General features: G+C 41.3%; 1 protein-coding gene across 1 annotated transcript; it reads right to left on the bottom strand.

Annotated features, from left to right (window-relative positions):
• Positions 1-533: 533 nt before the first annotated feature.
• Positions 534-17,683, bottom strand: tspo (translocator protein). Its single transcript, XM_068000077.1, has 4 exons — positions 17,573-17,683; positions 11,035-11,225; positions 3,797-3,935; positions 534-1,723 (listed from the first exon to the last, which is right to left on the bottom strand). The coding sequence occupies exons 2-4, from the start codon at positions 11,214-11,216 to the stop codon at positions 1,553-1,555; spliced, it is 492 nt and encodes a 163-aa protein (XP_067856178.1). The 5' UTR covers positions 11,217-11,225; positions 17,573-17,683; the 3' UTR covers positions 534-1,552.
• Positions 17,684-17,778: the final 95 nt, after the last annotated feature.

The raw sequence follows: 17,778 nt of genomic DNA, 5'->3' as shown, positions 1-17,778 counted from the left end.
GGTAGGTGGTAATCAGCAGAGGTTTCCTTGCCCATGTTTGACCTGATGCCATGAGATTTCATGGGGTCCGGAGTCGATGTTGAGGACTCCCAGGGCCACTCCCTGCTGACTGTATAATCACTGTAACATCACCTCTGGTCGGTCTGTCCTGCTGGTGGGACAGGACATACCCAGGGCTGGTGATGGAAGAGTTCATTCTAATTCTCAGATGTTGTTATAAACTATGCTAGAAGATTCCCCTAATGTTTCCACGGCCAAATGCCCCGTCACATTCTAATATCACCTTATGTGGTTCGGTGCCAAGCTTTGTCTGATAACGCTCCTGTGAAGCGCCTGGAGACGTTTTTAACCAAGTTAAAGGCGCTATATAAATGCAAGTTGTTGTTGAGTTTGATTCATGATTATCTGATCTCAACTAGAATGACAGGGAAGAGAACGAAAGAGAGCAGCTAGAACAATTCTCCACAGCGTCTGGCCCCAGGCTAGAGGAATATCATTCTGGGGTCCCCTATTGAATCGTTATACAATGACTCTTCTGGAAAGAAAATAGTTTAATCTTATTGTATCACTGAAACACCTTGATGCATTGCACACAATGAATTACATTTGGAGTGCAGTAACTGTTATGTTGCCTTTGATTAAGGACTTTTTCAGCCTTGCTACATATTTGACACAATAACATCTATAGAAAAGTATCCCAGCATTGGTAATTTTATTTTAGAAACTAAATGTTATTCACCCACAAACTAAAAAATATTAATAAGTAAAATTTAAATTAAAATATTGGAAGACAAGTTATACAAAAAATTCCAAAGTAATGTTATTTGAGAGATCTCAACATAAATTGATGCAAGACTCTTCTATGGGACACAACGGTGCTGCAGCATATTGGAACTTCAATACACCAAGCCACAGAGCAGTGGGACAACTGGTTGCACCTATTATTCCACATGTGCAGAGTCTCCATCCTTTGCTGCGACATCAAATCAGAAAGTTAGTTGGCCGTGGCCTTTACTGAGTGCAACCATTTATAAAGGAACATCAGATGTATCATCAATGATGGAACATATCAGCTCAAAAACAATTAACTTCTGCAAATGAATTCACTTATTAAAGCACACCATTTATTTGGGACACTTCTCAAATGTTAAAAAAAAATCAGTATCAAACTCCCTAGCATTAGCAAAGCCTAGCCCATATACTGCAGTTAAATTACTGTGCTGCATATTTAATCCAGAATGAGTTAGCAGGAGACAGTAATTCCAGCTATGTCCTAAACCTCCCCCTTACGTTATCTTAATATACAGAATGTTTTATTAATCCACTAAAGTTTGAAGACTGCCTTGCAGTTTCAGGGTTTACTGCAAGTGCTTTTGTTGACACGTTCAATTGATTTTCTTTCTGGGAAGTGCCCTATAAACAAAACAAATGAGAAGTGGGTATAGACAATAGGTTTTAATTGGAGTTTAGAATTCTCCAGATATGAGAAACACGAGACAAAGTTCTTCCTTCCATTTGCCAAAGTTAGCAGGCAGGCTGGATTCCAGGTGCTCTAATCTTCCTTATCCTTGTTGCCTCTCCATGTGCAGTAGTTAAGAACAGAAGAAAAAGTCAGCCAGGCCATGTAAGGAACCATTAGATAGGCAGCTGTTTTGTTGATGGGATACCAAATCACAGTTGTAGCTGCTGCTGTGCCACAAATGCAGAGTAATTCAACAAAAGCCTGCAACAACAATGCAATGGTCAGCACAAATGGCTGCTTCTGTAACAACACAATACATGGCTTTGAAATCAGTAAATATTTATTTCCTGTAAGTGACCACTGGAAGTTTGTCCCAGACATAAAATTACATAGGATGATCCAACACAATGAGGCCAACAGTTCATAAACACCATGACCAAACAAATCCTACATTTCCCTGTACTCTGCAGTGCAACCTCTCCCTAAACTCCAGTCTCAAACTGATGAGGATAAAATGTCCCAAACTCAATTTTAAAATCACTTTCATGATGCATAGATTAATTTTATCATCTGTCCAGCTAAATAATTTCTCAAGTTCCTCTAAGTTATGCCACTATCTCTAATGTGCTATATCAAGCAGGCAAAGGGATCCCATCCCTTCCAATTAGCTGCTGAAGACGACAGACAGGAGACGATCTCCTAAGGTGCCTTGACACGTAGCCTAACATTCTTATGTAATCAATGGTCCACTTTCAGAGTTGAAAGCATCAAGAGCAATGGTTTTCTTTAGCAGGAGTAGGTAAAGTGACTAGCATTATGCAAGTGTATTTGCTTTATTTTTCAGACTGTCAGTGAGGTTGTCCAACTTAGTGTGTGCCATGGTTTTATCTGATTACATCCTTTTGCCTCATAGGAAACGGACAGTTTTTGAGCTCTGGAGAAAACCTTTTTGAAAACAGTTTTCTAATATTAGATTGGGCTGGGGGCCAGGAACAGTCTCCATATGTTACACAGCTTGAACCAAGAACTTGGGATTCGCAGCACTTATCCATACAACATCTCTCTCTCTCTCTCTCTCTCTCTCTCTCTCACACACAGAATGTGTGGCTGAAAAGCTGAAGCACAGTAATGGTGGTGCAGCCAGTTGTTGTGACAGGCTACACAACAGAGCACGAGCTACAACTTCAAGCCCATGATTCTCCACATGGGCTTCCGTCTAACACATGACTTCAGGTAAATTAGTGGGGTGGGGAAATAAAAGAGAGAAAGAGGGCTACAACCAATTTGACAGTTCTGATTTAAGATTAAAACGATGAGAACATAAGGGAATACCCATAACCCTTACAGCCTCATATCTAATTTGCCTACAAGAAGAAAATAATGGTAGCAACTTGCAAACTATCCGGGGGGAGAAGAGGGGACGCAACACCAGCCAGTACTGCAACGCAAGTTTCTTAGCAAATAAAAGAAAGAACTTGGATTTGTATAGCGTCTTTCACAACCTCAATGTCCCAAAGTGTTTTACAGCCAATGAAGTACTTTTTTTGAAGGGTAGTCACCATTATAATGTAGGAAACGCGGCAGCCAATTTACACACAGCAAGGTCCCACAAACAGCAATGTGATGATGACCAGGTAATTTGTTTTTTTCCCCCCCTAATGATGTTGGTTGAAGGATTAATGTTGGCCAGAACACTGGGGAAAACTCCTCTGCTCTTTTTCAAAAAGTATCTTTTACATCCACCTGAGGGGGCAGACGGGGTCTCGGTTTAACGTTTCAGCCGAAAGACGGCACTTCTGACAGTGCAGCACTGGAGTGTCAGCCTAGATTTTGTGCTCAAGTCTCTGGAGTGGGACTTGAATCCACAACCGTCTGAGTCAGAGGTGAGAGTGCTACCAACTGAGCCATGGGTAAAATATGTGATGAACAGCTGAGTTTATCCGGTAGTAGCTGAGTCATACAGACTAGGAAGATTCCAGTCTTGATCCCTAGTCTCTGCTGAGATAGCTAATCTAAACAGGGTTAGTAGTAGGGATGCTGGAGGCCTCAATGTCCCTGGCTAAAGTTGGAAAACAGAGGAAGACAGGATTGGGTTTAACTATGATGCTCCCTGCAGTCAAATATCTCACCAATACTGCCTGCCAAAGCTCTGCAATCAATAATGATCAAGGTACCAGAGTATGCAAAGTGCTCATGAACTGTACCCTGGCAAGAAGTCAATATCTTCAGAAGAGGAAGAATACCAGCAAGGAAAAATGGTCAACGAGTTGAATATATTACAGTGCTCCCCAAGCAATCTTGTTTTCTCTCAAAGCAATGCATCTGTATACCTACCCATCCCATTCTGTGCGCCCCAAAGAAAGTGAGAGTCCATGCCCAGCTGAGAACAAGCTGAGCTCCGTATAAACCAAGTGGGATCAATGCTTTATCAGTAAATCCATCCAATTCCTTCCACACCAGGTAAGAGCCATAGCTGAGAAGAATACAATAAAAATTAGTCCAAAATATTAATGTTGGCTCACTCTAATAATCAGGACCACAAATGATTTTCAACGATTCAGCGGTCACTTGCTCACTTACAATACAATGCCCCACACTACATGCCACTAGACAACCCAGTTAGAAACTGGGCCAGGGTGGGGGGGCAGTGGAAAAGAGGAGAAAGATTAGGTAGTAGTTTAGATTCATTCAGTGGTCAGGGACAGAAGGGTGTGACTACGAGTCAGGAGGTACAGGGAACCAGGATGCAGTGATGGACAAGGTCAAGGGCTGAGGCTCCTCTAACAGGTACGAGATACTTGCTACCTGTATGGATGAAAGCAAAGACTGCAGGGAGGATGGGCAAACTGATCACGGCACTGTGGTACAGGAAGCCATTCAAGTTGGGGGGGGGGGGGGGGGGGGGGGGGGAGTAAAAAGGAATGTGGTAGGGGATAGTATAGTCAGGAGGATAGACACTGTTCTCTGCAGCTGCGACCAAGAGTCCTGAAGGCTGTGTTGCCTGCCCAGTGCCAGGGTTAAGACTATCTCCTCATGGCTGGAAAAGAACTTGGAGAATGAGGGGGAGGATCCAATTGTCTGGTCCATGTAGGAACCAATGACATAGGTAGAACTAAGAATGGGGTTCTGCTGAGACAGTTTGGGGAGCTGGGGTCTAAATTAATAAGCAGAACCTCAAAAGATGATAATCTCTGGATTACTACCTGAGCCACATGCAAATTGGCATAGGGACAAACAGATCAGAGTGTTAAATGCATGGCTCAAAGAGTGGTGTGGGAGACAGGGGTTTCGATTCATGGGGCACTGGCACTAGTACTGGGGAAAGAGGGAGCTGTTCCGTTGGGACGGGCTTCACTTAAACCGGGATGGGACTGGAGTCCTGGCGAGCTGAACAACTAGGGCTGTAGATAGGGCTTTAAATTAAAGAGAGGGGGGGGGCAGTCAGGTGTGGGGAAATTTAGAAACCTAAAGAGAAAAGTCAAAGCAACAGAGCAGTGCAGTGATTTGGGTAAAGAATAGAAAGTTTAACAATAATAGAGCATCAACAAGTAAGGTCAAAGCAGGAAAAAAAATGGTAGAAAGTCAAAATTAAAGGCTCTTTATCTGAATGCACGGAGCATTCGTAGCAAGATATAGGTCTATTGCGCAACAAATCCATCTATGGGTTTGATCTAATAGCCATTACAGAGACATGGTTGCAAAGTGACCAAGATTGGGAAGTAAATATTCCAGGGTACATGACATTTAGAAAAGACAGGCAGAATGGAAAAGGAGGGGGTGTAGCCCCAATAAAAAATGATGACATAAGGACAATGGTGAGAAAGGATCTTGGCTCGGAGGATCAGGAAGTAGAATCAGTCTGGGTGGAAATAAGAAATAACAAGGGGCAGAAAACACTGGTGGGAGTAGTTTATAAGCCCCCCAATAGTAGCTATACTGTTGGACAGAGTATTAATAGCAGCTTGTAACAAAAGGTAATGCAATAATCGCGGGGGACTTTAATCTTCATATAGACTGGGCAAATCAAATTGGCAAAGGTAGTTTGGAGGACGAGTTCATGGAATGCATTCGAGACGGTTTCCTAGAGCAATACGTCATGGAACCAACCAGGGAACAGGCTATTTTAGAACATGTATTATGTAATGAGACAGGGTTAATTCGTAATCTCACAGTAAAGGATCCTCGGGGGAAGAGTGATCATACGACAGAATTTCACATTGAGTTTGAGTGTGACGTACCCAAGTCTGAAACTAGAGTCTTAAACTTAAATAAAGGCAATTTCATGGATAGGAGGGTTGGCTAAGGTAGATTGGGAAAGTAAATTAAAGGGTATGACGGTTGAAAAGCAATGGCAAACATTTAAAGAAATATTTCAATATTCTCAACAAATATACATTCCATTGAGAAATAAAAACTCCAGGGGAAAGTGATCCACCTGTGGCTAACTAAAGAAGTTAAGGATGGTATTAGGTGAAAAGAAGAGTCCTCTAATGCTGCCAAGAGTAGTAAGCCTGAGGATTGGGAAAGTTTTAGAAACCAGTAAAGGACGACCAAAAAATTGATCAAAATGGAGAAAATAGAATATGAAAGTAAACTAGCAAGAAATATAAAAACTTTAAGAGCTTCTACAAATATGTAAAAACAAAGAGTGTAGCAAAAGTAAACGTTGATCCCCCAGAGACTGAGACAGGAGAAATTATAATGGGGAAATCAGGAAATGGCAGATGCGTTAAACAAATATTTTGTATCTGTCTTCACAGTAAAGACACAAAAAGCAAACCAGAAATAGTGAGGAACCAAGGGGCAAATAACAGTGAGGAACTTGAAGTAATTAATATCAGTACAGAAAAAGTACTTGAGAAACTAGTGGGACTAAAAGCCAATAATTCCACTGGACTTGAAGATCTAGATCCAAGGGTTCTAAAAGAGGTGGCTGCAGAGATAGCGGATGTATTGGTTATGATCTTCCAAAATTCCCTAGATGCTAGAAAGGTCCCAGTGGATTGGAAGGTAGCAAATGTAACTCCACTATTCAAGAAAGGAGGGAGAGAGAAAAAAGGGGAAATGTGGGCCATTTAGCCTGACATCAGTTGTTGGGAAAATGCTGGAATCCATTATTAAGGAAATGGTAACAGGGCACTTAGAACATCATAATATTAGGCAGAATTAACATTGTTTTATGAAAGAGAAATAGTGTTTGACAAATTTATTAGAGTTTTTTGAGGATGTAACTAGCAGGGTAGATAAGGGGGAAACCAGTGGATGTAATATATTTGGATTTTCAAAAAGCATTCGATAAGGTGCCACATAAAAGGTTGTTACACAAGATAAGGGCTCATGGGGTTGGGGGTATCATATTAGCATGGATAGAGGATTGGTTAATGGACAGAAAAGAGAGTAGGGATAAACGGGTCACTTTCTGGTTGGCAGGCTGTAACTAGTGGGGTACCGCAAGGATCGGTGCTTGGGCCTCAGCTATTTACAATCTATATTAATGACTTGGATGAAGGGACCGAGTGTAATGTGTCCAAGTTTGCTGACGATACAAAGCCAGGTGGGAAAGTAAGCTGTGAGGAGGACAAAGAGTCTGCAAAGGGATATAGACAGGTTAAGTGAATGGGCAAGAAGGTGGCAGATGGAGTATATGTGTGAGGTTATTCACTTTGGTAGGAAGAATAGAAAAACAGAATATTTTTTGAATGGTGAGAAACTATTAAATGTTGGTGTCCAAAGAGACTTGGGTGTCCTGGTACAAGAAACACAAAAAAGTTAGCATGCAGGTACAGCAGACAATTAGGAAAGCAAATGGCATGTTGGCCTTTATTGCAAAGGGTTTGGAGTACAAGAGTAAGGAAGTCTTACTACCATTGTACAGGGCTTTGGTGAGACCTCACCTGGAGTACTGTGTACAGTTTTAGTCTCATCTAACGAAGGATATACTTGCCTTAGAGGCGGTGCAACAGAGGTTCACTAGATTAATTCATGGGATGAGAGGGTTGTCCTATAAGAGGTTGAGTAGAATGGGCCTGCACTCTGGAGTTTAGAAGAATTAAAGGCGATTTCATTGAAACATAGATTGTGAGGGGGCTTAACAGGGTAAATTGCTGAGAGGTCGTTTCCCCAGGCTGGAGTCTCTAGAACTAGAGGGCATAGTCGCAGGATGAGGGGTCAGCCATTTAAGACTGAGATGAGAAGGAATTTCTTCACTCAGTGTTGTGAATCTTTGGAATTCTATACCCCAGAGGACTGTGGATGCTGAGTCGTTGAGTATATTCAAGGCTCAGATCGATAGATTTTTGGACTCTAGGGGAAATCAAGGGATATGGGGGATCAGGCAGGAAAGTGGAGTTGAGGTCGAAGATCAGCTGTGATCTTATTGAATGGCAGAGCAGGCTCGAGGGGCTTTATGGCCTATTCCTGCTCCTATTTCTTATGTTCTTAGATACGATCGAATCAGGCACACCTTCCTCACAGTGTCCCAGCTTTGCTTCATGTTGACTGGGTTATCCGGTGTTTCATTACCATTTTTTCTTTCACACCCAACAACAGAAAGGCTTGTAATTGCATCACTCCACTATCAATCAGAGCTCCCTCTATTCAATCTGGTGGGATAGCCTTTGAAAGGACGGATACATTTACCCTGAAGTCTGACCAGAGAGTGAGGGTTGCATTAATTTGTGTCATTTAACTGACAAATCAATGGCGGTTTAGTGCCTCACTGTTGTGCTGACCCATTGTCGAATTGAGATAAACATTTTCCTAAATTGTAAATCCACATTTCTTCTCCGGTACAAGTAGGCTAATTACATTGATTTATTCAGTTCAGAACATTTACACATCCTGAGCATCAATTTGTCATTGTTTTTTCTACTGTGCAAAGGATAGCATTTCCCTTCAATAAGTATGCAACAATTGTACAATCTGTCAGACCAGTATTAATAGCAAATTAAAAATGTTCTAGGATTTCACATACATACAGCCAATGCTAAAAAATACATTTACAGTGCCTGCAGGGTTTAAGTGACTGGTGCAAACCTACAAGTGAGATTCAGTAATAACAAGGTAAGAACTTAATTTATCATAACAATTTCATGGGTATGAAATGGTAATTTTACAGCTAGCACACTACAGTAAATTACTTATTTTCTAATCTTCAGGGTACATGTTTAAAAGTGTTAAAATCTGAAATGGAAGAATCTTTCAAGTATATAATTGCACCATTGATAATGGACTAATCCTTTATATTTTTTTTTAAGCAGGACGGAAAAACAATACATTTCATTGTTTCCCCCTTTTAGTAGCTCATTTGTCTCCACATGTCCTTCCGTCCCCAGCGACAAGATGATTTGGGCCACAGAATTGTACATAATGCAGGCTGTAATTAAATGCTGTGAAGTAAGTGAACTCGGCAATTTTAAAATATCCTCATTTCCAGAAATTGGAAATCTTGCTTTTTCGAGAAACTCCATCTGCCAACCTGGTTGATAATTATAACAGAGTGTGTTTCATAGGTTAAATAATCTGGGAAATGGTCCAGGATCATCAATTGTCACAAATAAAAAGGAGTTTCTGGCTCTATCGAAAAGGAAAAGGAAGAATGAACTTGAATTTTTATAGGCCCTTTGACGACCCCATATCGTGCCAAAGTATTTCACAGCCAATAAAGTACTTTTGAAATGTAGTCACTGTTGTCTTGTAAGAAAACGCAGCAACCATTTTGCACACCGCAAGGTCCCACAAACAGCAATGAGGTAATGACCAGATAATCTGTTTTAGTGATGTTGATTAAGGGATAAATATTGCCCAGAACACCGGGAGAACTCCCCTGCACTTCTTTGAAATAGTGCCTTGGGATCGTGCATGCCTATCTGAGAGGGCAGATGGGACCTCGGTTTAACGTCTCATCCAAAAGATGGCACCTCAGACAGCGTAGCATTCCTTCAATCTAGGCTGACACTTCAGTGTAGTACCACGTGCTGAAGGTCTGAAGTGGGGCTTGAACCCATGACTTTCTGATGCGGAGGCAAGAGTGCCACTATTGAGCCAAGGCTAATGCCAAGACTTGCTTTAACAAATCTGCCAGTCAATGATTAGATTGAAAAGAAGAATGACATGTTTGGTCCATTTCATAATGTTCCTTAGATTGTGCGCGTTCGTGCACGTATAAAATGCACGACATGACGTTGTGTCCAGAGGCCACTAACAAAAACATGATCTTGTGAATTTGACTCGGAGCTGCTCCAAAGGCTCAGTTGTTTAAAAACAGCGGCCTTCCATGGGTGCAACCTAGAAGTTAGACCCAAAATTGCGCCCATTTTACCGATGTCAAGTCACACCCAAGCATCCTCGCAATTTTAATAAAATACACCCAAACTTAGAGAGGGAGTAAATCAGCATAAACAAGGAAAGCACAAACCCACACCATATATTTATTCTTTAAGAATGGAAATTTAAGTTTCAACTCATTTAACCATCATTTATGGGAAGCAAGAGGTGGAGAAAATTGATAGAAAGTTTTATTTGAGGCAAATGATGATCCTGGACCATTTCTGATTACTTAACGATACACACAAATTTGTGATGGCTGAAATTCGGGTGTTCAAAAAAAAACGAAGGCAAAAATTGATTCAAAATCTTTGACTCATTTTGTTAAAATATTCAGAGAATTCTCTGAACTGCCTCCTCCTGTTGAAACTTGCTTTCCACAGCAAAGTTTATCAGTTTTCAGCTAGGTTGACAGATGGGAGTTTCTTGTGGAAGGAGGATTTCTGATCTCTGCAGGACAAGATCCAGCTTACATGGATTGGTTGGTTGTATAGGATGGCAAAATACTCAGCATGTATCTAGGATTCCATGTCACTCAGCTGACCATTTTTAAGAGCACTGATCAGCCAAGATTTTAGCAATAGTTCAGATCTTTTGCGTTCAAACAGCATGTCTCAGTTTTAAATAAAATATAAACACTATGTTGAGTACTTTAACACAGTGAGTGATTGACCACTGTATCTTTTCAAGATCAGATAAACATTTGAATCAGAGGAAAATACAGGGCTCTAAGGAAAGAGCGGGCTAGTGGGATTACTTTTAGATTGCTCTAGTAAAGAGCTTGCACAGACACCATGGGCCGAATAGCCTCCGTCTGCTCGACGGTTTAGCAAAAGTTTTAATTTGTATTTAAAGAAAAATCATTCCTGGGATGTGGGCGTGGCTGGCAAGACCAGCATTTATTGCCCATCCCTAGCTGCACTTGAGAAGGTGGTGGTGGTGGGCCTGCCTTAAAACACAAATTTAATACAAGTAGTATGGTGACAGCTCCATCACTTCAATGGGAGCTTCGTGCGCATTTGCAAAGAGAGAAAAACAACAAATTATTTTTGTAAACCATTATGGTTCAGCATCAGTGTCTTGGAAAACATGTCTTTTGATTTAAGGTGGAATTAAATTTTCATGAAAGGAGACTTCCTCTTTACAGCCCATGAAATACTACATGTTCTTTTTAATCTGTGACAATTGGTCATTATATAAACTGGGCAGACAAATTAGAGCACTGTAGATGCTGAACTGTTACATACCCCATGCCTGTGTACAATGTTGTCCACACAGGGCCAAAGACCCAGTTAGGTGGGCACCAAGATGGCTTTTTGAGCGTTGCATACCAGCCAGTAATTTCTTTCCTGTTTGTCCAATAAGCAAGAATTCCTCCAGTATGTGGCAATAGAGTGAAACCAAAAGCATGCACCCAAGTTGACGGCATCTTTCTAATCTGAGAGAGACAAGTATATCCAATGACTTAAATGTTTGCAAGAAAGTGTTCAAATCTTAGAATAAATTCATTTTTAAAAAAAAATACAAAAGAAAGTTAGGTCCACAATCCTAGGCAGACAATTCATAAAAACAAGATTAAATACAGGATTAACTAGCATTAATCAAAATCATTTTGCTGATATTTTACACCCGTAATCTTACATTTTCAAGGGAGGAATCTGACTGTTGGTTTGTGCTTTCTCCCTGTCTTTCCAATTTAGCAACTGGGATGATTTTTAAAGTGAAGAATTTGAATTTGAGGTTATTGCTGAACACACAGCCAATGGCACCTTGCACAAGGATTCAGAACATCATGAATATATTTTGTAACCATGTTCCATTCTACCAATCCAACATTATTTGCAACAATGTGGCAAATTTCCTTTTAGTATCAAAACAGGACCAGCTGAAGATCAGTTTCCACAATAAACAGAATATTCAATAGCCATTATTTAGGAAAAACTTTTTTAAAATATTTTTTCCAACTATACTAATCTGTTGCTAAGGTATATAGGTCACAAATATAACTCCTATTTATTGAATCAATGTTGCTACAAATGTACTTCCAGTACCCACTACCCAACTAAAGGACCCATACCAATAATCTAACCATCCGTTAAAAAAGCTCAGTTCAAACGGCACTTCCCAATGGCTTAGTTGGTAAATGTACCAGCTGTGTGGAATTGAGCTATATACACACACAAGGAAAACTTTAGTTTTGATCCCTGTTCTGTGTTCGGTTGGCTGATCTCAAAAGCGGCAGCTCGAGTGCTACAGTTGGCCTCCCCCCTTGGCTAAGGAGAGTGGGGTGGGACAATAAATCAGTCGGGGTTCCCAGTAACCTAGGCTGAATTTTCCACTCCCTAGCCAAAGATGGCGGCCAGCTGTCCAAGATGCCTCTAGTAACCCTTAATGAAAAAAGGTTGTGTGAATGTCAGGCAAAGACAGGATTGAATTTGACTCTGATGACCCCTGGTTCACTGTCCAGGCTTATACCGGAGAAATGGCTAAACCAGTGAGGTACTGAAGGGTGAACCATACCCACTTCAGCAGGAAAAACAATTTGCATTTATATAGCACCTTTAACATAGAAAAATGTCCCACAGAATGTTCACGGAAGCATAATCAGGCAAAAATTGATGCCGAAGCAAAGAAAGCGATATTAGGAGAGGTGACTCAAAGTTTGGTCAAAGAGGTGGATTTTAAGAACATAAGAAATAGGAGCAGGAGTAGGCCATTCGGCCCCTCGAGCCTGCTCTGACATTCATTAAGATCATTGCTGATTTTCGACCTCAACTCCACCTTCCCGCCCGATCCCCATATTGATTCCCTTAGTGGCCAAAAATCTATTGATCTCAGTCTTGAATATACTCAACGACAGAGTATCCACAGCCCTCTGGGATAGAGCTTTCTAAGGATTCATAACCCTCTGAGTGAATAAATTCCTCCTTGTCTCAGTTTTAAATGTCCAACCCTTATCTTGAGACATGTTCCCTAGTTCTAGACTCTCCAGCCAGGGAAAACATCCTCTCAGTACCTACCCTGTCAAGCCCTCTTAGAATCTTATATGTTTCAATGAGATCATCTCTCATTCTTCTAAACTCCAGAGAATATAGGCCCATTCTACTCAATCTTTCCTCATAGGACAACCCTCTCATCCCAGGAATCAATCTAGTGAACCTTGGTTGTACCGCCTCTAAGGCAAGTATATCCTTCCTTCGGTAAAGAGACCAAAACTGCACACAGTACTCCAGGTGTGGTCTCACCAAAGACCTGTACAGTTCAACAAGACTTCCTTACTCTTGTACTCCGAGCCCCTTGCAGTAAAGGCCAACATACCATTTGCCTTCCTAAGTGCTTGCTGTACCTGCATGTTAACTTCCTATGATTTGTGTACAAGGACACCCAAATCCCTCTGAACATCAACATTTAATAGTTTCTCACCATTTAAAAAATATTCTGTTTTTCTATCCTTCCTACCAAAGTGAATAATCTCACATTTCCCCACATTATACTCCATCTGCCACCTTCTTGCCCATTCATTTAACCTGTCGATATCCCTTTGCAGACTCTGTGTCCTGCTCACAGCTTACTTTCCCACCTAGCTTTGCATCATCAGCAAACTTGGATACATTATACTCGGTCCCTTCATCTAAGTCATTAATATAAATTGTAATTAGCTGAGAACCAAGCACCAATCCCTGCGAGACCCCACTAGTTACAACCTGCCAACTCAAAAATGACCCGTTTATTTCTACTCTCTGTTTTCTGTCCGTTAACCAATCCTCAATCCATGCTAATATATTACCCCCAATCCCATGAGCCCTTATCTTGTGTAACAACCTTACATGTGACACCTTATCGAATGCCTTTTGAAAATCCAAATATACTACATTCACTGGTTTCCCCCTTATCTATCCTGCTAGTTACACCCTGAAAGGGAGGGACTTATTCACTAGTTGGGAGAATAATTAACCAGGCTCTCTCTTTTTGCTTGCAGAACTTCTAGGCTTAATATTATTCAAGGATATCTTTTGGGCATATATCCTCTCAGGGCAGTGCTGGCGTGCAGACAAAGAAATTAAATACCGTTTCTTCTTAGGTAGTGGATTTGAAATTGGGAGTTGATTTCAGCAGCCACTGTTTACTTAAAAAAAACTCTTTTGTGCTAATTTTCTCCACCAATTTTTCCCTCCCTTCTTGAAAGCTCCGATTCCTTCAGTCTCGCATGTGCAGAGCCCCTCGGGTATCTCATTCAAGTGTCCATTGCTCATGTGCATGAGAACAGATTTGCAGGGGCTGAATGTCAAATTATGTTTTGATTACATGGGGTTTTACCCATGTTTTGGAGATCACATTTCAAAATTAAGTCCACTTTTTCATGAAAACTAAAGACAGTGTTTTTGTCCATGTGTGAGAGTCGACAGCAATTGTCACTGTCCTCTTCCCCCCTCACCCCCAACCCGATTATGGTTGAACTGCCTGCTAACATTCATTGTCCAGGTTTGCACATGAGGAATCTTCACATGGGTGGAAGGCACCTACCACATGTGGAACTGACCTCCAGCAAGGAGCTGATGTCTTCAGAAAAGAAGGGGAGAATACGGTCAAGCAAAAGAAAAAAAAAATACAGCTAGAATAGTAATGGACAACACTAAGAATTATACATATATTTATTCTGAACAGCATTCAAAACAGGTTCTAAGTGTCTGTCATTTCTAGGTGCTGATATACTTTAGAGCAGTAAATGTCACACTACTCTGACATTGATAGGCATAAGACTGACCAACTGATTCCTCACAAGCCACAGGCACTTCTTCCGTGACTAAAGTGGTGCTCTTTGACTGCTGTGTTTAGTGGCCCCATCCACAAACACTATGAGGTATGGAAGAATAAAGGATATAAACTAGCAAACAAAACATTCTGAATCAGTCAAATAGTATTTTGAATTAATTGCAGTAACTATTTAGTATTGGGTGTGAAATAAGAATAGGGTTATCCTCAGTTCGTTGCAACACACTAATGAATAGATGGATTCCAAACTCAGACTTGACCTTTCTGAAAAATTAAGGTTTTTATAATGATTAAGAAATAGACTTTGAGCTTCTTAAATCACTCATATGTGACACAAGTTGAGAATATAATTTATGTCAATCAAAAATCCTAAACAGGTCAAGAATGGCTCTGAAAAATGGCAGACCAAGAAGATACTGTAACAGGAACCACCTGCCTAATCTTCAGGTTAAGAACCTTAATGGTTCTTTGAGATATCTGATGAGCAGTCCTTGGTCTTATTCTATATCAAAACACAGAAGTATTGCCAGAACACAGTTGTACTCCCTCTTGTAATCTTGAAGTACTGCAACTCAGATAGCACGGTTAGGTAAACCTTCCTATAAGTGAGGTGGGGCTGCTTTATGCAAGTGAACTGCAAGGGTTGCAATAAAACAAATTTTATGCTTCAAAACAGAATTTGATTGAATGTCTGACTAATTTGATTGAATGTCTGACTAATTTGATTGAATTTTTTGAGGGGGTGACTAGGCGTGTGGATGAGGGTAACGCAGTGGATGTGGTATACATGGATTTCAGTAAGGCCTTCGATAAAGTCCCGCACAGGAGACTGGTCAAGAAGGTACGAGCCCATGGAATCCAGGGTGCCTTGGCACTTTGGATACAAAACTGGCTTAGTGGCAGAAGGCAGAGGGTGATGGTCGAAGGTTGTTTTTGTGACTGGAAGCCTGTGGCCAGTGGGGTACCACAGGGATCGGTGCTGGGTCCCTTGCTGTTTGTGGTCTACATTAACGACTTGGATATGAATGTAAAGGGTATGATCAGTAAGTTCACTGATGATACAAAAATTGGTAGGGTGGTAAATAGCGAGGAGGATAGCCTCAGTCTGCAGGACGATATAGATGGGTTGGTCAGATGGGCGGAACAGTGGCAAATGGAATTTAACCCGGAAAAGTGCGAGGTGATGCACTTTGGAGGGACTAACAAAGCAAGGGAATACACAATGAATGGGAGGACCCTAGGCAAGACAGAGGGTCAGAGGGATCTTGGTGTGCAAGTTCACAGATCCCTGAAGGCGGCGGAACAGGTAGATAAGGTGGTAAAGAAGGCATATGGGATACTTGCCTTTATTAGCCGAGGCATAGAATATAAGAGCAAGGAGGTCATGATGGAGCTGTATAAAACACTGGTTAGGCCACAGCTGGAGTACTGTGTGCAGTTCTGGTCGCCACACTACAGGAAGGATGTGATCGCTTTGGAGAGGGTGCAGAGGAGATTCACCAGGATGTTACCAGGGCTGGAGCGCTTCAGCTATGAAGAGAGACTGGGAAGATTGGGTTTGTTTTCCTTGGAGCAGAGGAGGCTGAGGGGGGACATGATTGAGGTGTACAAAATTATGAGGGGCACAGATAGGATGGATACTAAGGAGCTTTTTCCCTTCGTTGAGGGTACTATAACAAGGGGACATAGATTCAAGGTAAAAGGCGGGAGGTTTAGAGGGGATTTGAGAAAGAACTTTTTCACCCAGAGGGTGGTTGGAGTCTGGAGCTCACTGCCTGAAAGGGTTGTGGAGGCAGGAACCCTCACAACATTCAAGAAGCATTTGGATGAGCACTTGAAATGCCATAGCATACAAGGCTACGGACCAAATGCTGGAATATGGGATTAGAGTAGACAGGGCTGATGGCCGGCGCGGACACGATGGGCCGAAGGGCCTCTATCCGTGCTGTATAACTCTATGACTCTATGAGGTGCAGCCCATGTTGAATAGTCACAGGTCACTCCAAGGAAAGTTAGGTAATTTCATAAACTGTGCAAAAAAATTCTGAGTTTTCAATTGATTATATAACTGAGTTACTGTGAATTAGGGGAACATTTTAATGCATTGGTATGGTATAACTGGGAGGGATTCCCAGCAGCATACTTAGATAAACTTATTTAAAATACTAAGGGGGGGGGGGGGGGGAGTTTCTGCCAGTTTTATGCCCAGATTTCAGCACACCTTCTGGCAGGAATTGGCTGAACCAGCACAAATGATCAGGGAATTTAAAACATAGGTGAGTTATGCCCAAAACCTCTTATGCTCTTGTTTTCCGTGATCTTTTATGCTAGTTCGAGATTCAATTTGCCCAAAATTGGCCAGGCCCCCAGTTCGAAATTGCGATATTCCACTGATTGCAATTTGAAAAGCCTTCCAGAACCAGTGCACTCATTTACTTAGATGCACAGGCATCAATAGGCACCTTTTGAAAAGTGTTTTTTCATAGTAAATTAATTTTTTTTTGCTAAGAAACTGACCAGTGTACACCAATGAAACTATTAAATGGTTCAGCAGAAATTTTTAAAAGTCATTTTAAATCAGGTTCCTCACAGGTGGAGGACCAGACACCCTTATTAAAAATGCTTATTTTTTTGTGATAAACCTATTTTCAGCTGTATTATTAAACTGCACCAGGTTACCACTCTTAAATAAATCAAAGAATACTTTTAAATGGAAAGAAAATGATTACGTTCTATTAAGATGCCAGATTGTGCTGGTTCAAGAAAGATTTTAAGTTTGTGACTATACAACTACATTTTAGCAGAAACCTGAAGTGTAACCTAACCACTTCCAATTGCTCCCAAAGCGGAAACTCTACTCCTAACTGTAAAAGTAATGCGCACATCTTTATCGAAATTTATAGTTTCTTAAATTTCAAACCATACAGCTGGCATCAGGCGTAATGTTTTCAACGAAGCTGCAATCTTTGCATAAAGAGCAAAAAATGCAGGCTTCACTTTGTAGGCTCTTACCAGAGGGACGTGAAGCAGGATTCCTATACACGCTGCTGTTGTGATCTTCTTCCTCCTCTATCTGCTTCTCAAATTCGCCGCCAATTCCGGGCTCTTAACCCTCAATGAGACTCTGATCCGATCCGCCCCACCGCGTAGTGCCGTGCCCCGCACCAGCTGTCAATCATCATGAGCCCGCCCCGCTCTTTGCTGTCAATCATCATGAG

The sequence above is a fragment of the Heptranchias perlo genome, chromosome 18 (genome assembly GCF_035084215.1).
Source record: "Heptranchias perlo isolate sHepPer1 chromosome 18, sHepPer1.hap1, whole genome shotgun sequence".
Taxonomy (NCBI): Eukaryota; Metazoa; Chordata; class Chondrichthyes; order Hexanchiformes; family Hexanchidae; genus Heptranchias; species Heptranchias perlo.
This window is presented reverse-complemented; position numbering and strand designations above follow the sequence as displayed.